Genomic DNA, 6,338 nt, shown 5'->3' with positions numbered 1-6,338 from the left:
TTGTAACAAGTTACTTCTGTTAAGATCCAAGTTGTCACCTGTATCTTTGTTTCAGATTTCAAGTGATATTTTTTTTTAAATATTTTTCAAATTATTTTTTAAGGGAGTTTGAACTCAGTGTGTGTCTTGGCCTTCATTTAAGGAAGTTCTAGAAATCTTTCTTTTTCTTAAAGGTAGTAAATTTGTACCTTGACTGTTGAAGTGCATTTGGTATGTAATCTGTTTTAACAGGATATTCTTATATTCTCTGTTTTACTGATTCCTTTTTTCTTTTCTAGGAAAGACTTAATGCAGAACTTTACTAGTTTTTAATTCAACTTTTTTTATACCTTTACCATCTTAGGATGAATATTTAAACAACAATCTTCAGTCTTGCTTCAAAATGTCCCTGTGTGCATCTTCTCACAAGGACCTTTCTCAGTTGCTGCCACTTCAGGATATTGGATGCAGTAAAACAGAATTGAAAACCTCACCTGCTGGTATCATCTCTCCAGTTCCCTACAGCTGTAATCAGTCCACGTTGACAGCAGAACACAGTCCAGTCTATATTCCCTCATCTTACATGGAAAACAGACATGAATATTCTGCAATGGCATTCTGCAATCCTGCTATGATGAATTACAACATTGCCAGCAGTTTTGGTGATTCAGAGAGTGTGTCTGTGAGGCAAACATCAAGCCCCAGTGCGTTATGGTCTGGTCCTGGCCATCTCTCCCCTCTGACATTGCACTGTCAGTCATCGCTTCTGTATGCAGAGCACCCAAAGAGTCCCTGGTGTGAGGCAAGCCCGATGGAGCCAGTGCTACCTGTGACCAGGTCAGTCCTACTCATTTCTTTAAAACTTTGCTGAAAATTATTTACAGTTTCTTAAGTTCTTTCAAGTCTTTTTTTTTTTTTCTTTACATTTGACTTCTATACGTTGGTCTCTTTTTTTTTTTTAATGTAACTTCTGAAACAGAAGTTTTTTTTCAATAGTTCTCTTGAGCTATTGAACTGTACACCAACACAAAACACTACAACTGCCTTCAATGTGGCAACTCTTTGCTGTGTACAAACAAAAGTTCAAGACTTCTAGGTACTACTCTGTGTAACTACTCTGGCAAATTAAGTCCTTTGAGTGAAAGAAGTAAAGGTTCATTTTTTTTTCTTTTCATACAGTGTTTGAATTCCATTTTATCTGGATTTTTTTTCAGTTGGGTGGTTTTTGTTGTGGTTTTTTTTACTGCATCTAATAGTTGTGAAGGATTTTCATTAGCTTGGAATTTAAGGGAAATGTTTTCTTTGTCTTTTGGTTTTAATATTAACAGTCACAGAGCAGCATCTTTTCCAACCAGAATGATTCTATCTGTGAGTCTATGTTCAAAAGGGTGCTGCTACTGAAAAAGTCTGACGATGTTTCTTGTTGCTGTTCTCAACTGACTTTATAAAGATGTTGTAAACAGCAGATTTATGGGCTAAATTTTCAGCTGTAAAGAAACTGTATTTGCAAAAACATGTTCCCATTCTGCACATTTACTTATATTACAAACCATAAGCAGTGTGTAGATCACCAGCTGAGGAAATTACTCCATTCACGGACACACCAGCTGTTGGATGGATAAAAGCTCAGGGTGTTGCAGGTGCTGTTCCTGTTTTAGCAGCTGTATGTTTATTCATAGGGCTCCTTATTTAACTTCAGCAGTTCTTGTTGGTATGAAAACTAGTGTGTCCTGGCAACAGTTTTAGTTCAATTGTTAATGAAGGGTTTGCACTATTTTTGAGACTACCCACGTTCCTTCTGCAATTTGTGGGCCTTATGTTGTCTGCACAGGGCAAAGATGTGAGATCTGCATCTCCTGCTGACTTGTAGGCTGCACAGATCTTCAGCCTGGCCACCTGGCTAGGCTTTATTTGGAGTCGGCAGAGAGTAGCAGGCAGTTCTGGAGTGCAAATCTACTTTAAGTGGAGGTGTGTGGATTGGGAGAGGCTGTTTGGGTGGCACATATACAGAAAAATTCCCCAAGCAGGTCTAATATGAATAGGGCTAACATCCAAACTCTTCCCACTTTGGCTAATGTTTCAAAAGTTTGACAGCTCTGGAAAGGCTGCTGTAGGTCAGTGTTTGAAGCTGTCCAGATGATGGGACAGGAGCTGGAATAGCCCAAGAGCAAGAGCTCCCCATCTGATGCTCTGCAGTGTGCTTCTACACAGACAGAAGGGAAACCAAACCTGCCACACTGGAGTTTTAAGTCAGTCTTCTGCCATTTGTGTAGATTCATACACTGTTGCTCTTGTAGCTGATGATGACCTAACTTAAACAGAAGTCAATGAAATCTGGGGTCTAAATTTGTGACCTTTATTGTTCAGCAGCAAGTAACTAATGTGTTGCTTGGTAGCTGGACCTTCTCAATGTTTCATTTGTCTCAGCGTGATGCACTGTAACCCCCTTTTGTGTATAGAAGTTGTAAAAAAGGGGGAAAAATAATTTGACATGGAAACACAAAAAGCAAGAGCTGTAGTTTCATTATTGTGGATATCTGTTCTGAAATAAGGCTGAAAAGAAAAAAAGGCAAAGCCCCGTGTTTCCTTTTGCTTTATCCTTTGGTGAGGTCTTAAATTAATGTCATGAACGTTATATTTATTGCCATGGGAACAATGACTGTGACACTACAGATTCATAGATTATACCTTGAAGGAAGAGTTCTTGAGATTGAAACTTAAAGGAATAGCTCTGGGGGAAGGGAGGGACTAATGCTTTAAAGTGTAAATAATTTTAAACAGCGTTATAGTTTGAGAAAAGGGTTTTTGTTTGAAAGATGAGTAAGAAAGCATTCCTATGTGTTTAAACCTGTTACATGGTTTATTTTACCTTTCAAAATAAAGCAAGATGTCAGCGTGAGAATAGTTTATTTTCTCTGAGTGTAAATTTCCATTCACATTAGCTAAACTAATGCAGTCCGCTTTGCTGAAGGTGATCACTGGGCAATTTGGATCTCCTTGTAGTTCAGCTTAAAATAAGGAATCTTGAATTCTCAGCATTCCATTTCCTCATGAATAGGTTCGTTATATGAACACAGAAGAAATTTGTTTAACTTTGTTAAATGCAAATGTTAAGGAGCATAGTATTACTTTGCACCAATAGTTAAACAAAAATTGTATTCCATGTAAAAATAGATGTGAACTTTGAGACCAATTTTTTTGTATGAAATGGCAATATTGGTGAGAATAGGTCCTGTATCTAGTGAGGACAATAGAAATAGTCTCATAAATGTTGGAGCAGGATCACTCAATTGATAGTAAAATGACATGAAGAGAAAACGCATGTGACGGTGTAATTATATTTAAAAGCAGTCTGAAATTGATTTCTGCCTTCATCCCCTAAATAAAAGGATTTTAATTGAAGAAACAAAAGGTTTATTTTCAAAATGAACAGATCTATTACTTTCAAAAAAGTATTAGGAAACTTTATGAAGTTGCCAGAGTAATATTTCTAGAACGTAATTTGTTCTTTTCTACTATTTTCCTTGTGCTTCTGACTGATTGCACATAGACCATGTAAGTAAAGGTTTTGGGGTACACAGGCTAGCAATGCTTGCTTAATTAGAAATTATTTAGTAACTTTGTCTATTTCACAGTGTGCTAATATCATGTTTATACATTGTTTAAAATCTGCTCTTAAGCCATAATTATTTGCATTATTCTCCTATGCTTTTTTATTGTGCTTATTCTGTTGAGCACTTAAAAGTATTGTGAAGCCTCTTTGAGGTGATGGGTTGGCATCTCCATTTTATGATGGAATAGTTACAGACATTAAGCAAAAATCTGTCTCTTAGTTTTGAGATATAAATGGCATGATTTTCAGTATATTAATCCATGTTTGGAGCGTAGCAGAATCTGTGCTTTGGAGATACAAATATTGACAACTGTGTGGTATTAACAATTGCAGAAGTTACAGTGGAGGGAGTCTCTAGAAAATGAGAAAGATAAAGACTGAACAGTAGTCTTCAGCTGATTTTTGCCCATTGTCTTGCACACATTCTGGGAGAAAAAGGAAGAGCCTTATTTATCCTACAGCTTAGGCTTGTGTGAGATTGAATTACCTCCAGGCACTGAATGCCTGTAGGAGGGAAGGAAGAGTTAACAAGAAATTATAAAATCTGGACCATCATTTTTTTATTTAATGGAAATTTTTTTTCATTTTCTCGGTGGTTTTTTTTCCTCTCTTCTTCTTATAATGTACAATAGTTCCGGTTTAAAAAAAAAACTTGACAGACAACAAACACTGTGAGCAAATCTTGCTATTTCCTAGGTCAAATCCTTGCCACCCTTCTTAATTTCTAACAAAAAGTTATGTTTAGGTTCAAGTTTTCCAGGTGTGGCATATGCATCAAACATTTGCCGTGGCAAAGCTAGAGGTAGTTAGAAGGCATGAATAACTTAAATAGTCTTGCTAATTCCTCCTCCTTTAGGGTAATCATCTTGTCACTGTTGGTGCCTAGTAGGAAATCACTGGCTTACTACTTTCAAAAAATATCTTAGTTCTCTTTACGGAAACCTAATATCTCTATATAGAAACCATGGTCATAAAATAGAGAGCAGTACTAGGAGGTGTAAAGCTATAAATCTTTGTCCATGTGGTTCCTCGGTAGCAGCCAGGGTAATATCCCCCATTTTCATGCATCCTTTGGTATAGGATCTCTGTAGGCTTCCAGCCAGTGACCACCAGTTCTTCTGGAGGATCTGGCAGCTCATTTGCCTGCTGAGCATGCTGGCATGGACCAGTCCCAACAGCTCTGGGAGGTGGTCTCTAACCACACGTGGGGCCACCAGTTCTGGTTTGCTGTCTGGTTGCGAGGTTCTCAGGGTAAGGAACATGTACTTTAAAGCCTTCGACTGTTTCCTAGTTCTGTTGTCCTTAAAGACAACAGAAACAAAATGATTGGGTTTGAACCTCCTGCTGCAGCCATCCCAGGCGAGCAGATCTGATGCCTATTTGGCCTGCAGGAGGAATCCCTTCCAGACGGCTGCTCCGTGCGCAAGCTCTCTGCCAGTCTGCAGAAGTCACATGGCATGCATGTGTGCAGGGTGACCGTTGTAAAACTTTTAAGCAGAGGAAGAGGTGGGTTTTAAAACACTTGTCATGGCTGGAAGGTAAAACCCAACACTCCTCAGTGAGAAGTTATGGTGTGTGCTTTTTCTTTATTTTCACCCAAAGTGTCGCAGTGCTTTAACAAGGGCAATAAACATCACAAAACAAACATCACAAAACATCTCGGTCACCGAGATGCTCTCTAGCTGGTTTTTCTTCTCTTCTGACTCTCACAATTGGATCATGATTCCCAAGTAGAGATTAAAAATATACTGCTTCTACTAATCTGAAAGACCAGATTAGTTTTTCCTTCCAAATACAGGGAAACAGGAAGGAATAGCAATGCTTTTTCCTCCTTGTGTTGGCAGCATATGAGGCTTGTGTGATACAGGCCTGTTGTTCTAAGGGCATGTTCCCCCACACTGATCCTCCCAGCGTGGCAGCAGGGGAAATGGAGATTCAGCAACCCATTTACAGGGGCAGGGTATGTGTATGTAATCGAAGGCTGGGCTTGTTAAACATCTAAACACCCATACGCCTTGCCATATCTGAATGAATTAACGTTTTTTTAAAAGCTTGCAATAACTAGCTGTACAACAAATACTTTAAATTTTCCGGTTTGGAAGTTGCTTAGAGAACCATCTTTTTTCCTTTCCAGATTTTCTTCTAGGAAATTGGAGCACATTCTCCTCAAATACTTATAAACTTGGTTTTTAGTTGGCATGTGGGTGTGTTTGACCTTATCTCCTGTCATAAAGCCAGCACAAAGTCTACTTTTAATATGTTAGTTAAAGCTTCTTTGACAGCACTTCCAGCAAGTTTCTACTGTTCTGTTTTTAAACTTGATCTTGTCGATTCTGCTCTGGCAATGTACCCTTGTTCTTTAGAAGCTGTAAACCGTTCTACCTGCTGTTTTATCCCAACCGATACTTCTCCTCCTTAATCCTGACAGAAGGTGGGATGAGGAAAATTCTGCAGTTTTTAACTTCTGCCTCTGTGCTTAAGTGTACACCTAAAATTGGCTATACAGTTTCCTTTTGTCAAACTGCTGCTGACAGTTTGCACATGACACTATTTTCTATCTAAAACTTGTATTGACCATGAAGGTAAGACAAGCTAAAACCACCAAGAAAATGAGGTCCAGAGAAAAAATACGCAATGGATGTACTTCCTATACCTAAATACGGCTTTGCAGATAACCCAAGTTCCGTTCCTCTAGCTTTTTGTTTACAGCATCTTGGTGTCAGGAATTGGCTGTTATTTCATGTTT

At 38.5% G+C, this 6,338-nt stretch overlaps 1 protein-coding gene across 2 annotated transcripts in view; it reads left to right on the top strand.

The window, feature by feature from the left end:
• The window catches only part of ESR2 (estrogen receptor 2), a 98,046-nt gene that overhangs the window by 58,348 nt on the left and 33,360 nt on the right, over window positions 1–6,338 (top strand). For both annotated transcript variants that reach the window (XM_080395856.1, XM_080395855.1), the window contains one exon: window positions 344–816. In XM_080395856.1, coding sequence (XP_080251982.1) covers window positions 383–816 — 434 coding nt within the window. In that variant the 5' untranslated portion in view covers window positions 344–382. The remainder of the gene's footprint in view (window positions 1–343; window positions 817–6,338) is intronic.

This window comes from Falco punctatus, assembly GCF_963210335.1.
Source record: "Falco punctatus genome assembly, chromosome: 7".
NCBI lineage: Eukaryota > Metazoa > Chordata > Aves > Falconiformes > Falconidae > Falco > Falco punctatus.
This window is presented reverse-complemented; position numbering and strand designations above follow the sequence as displayed.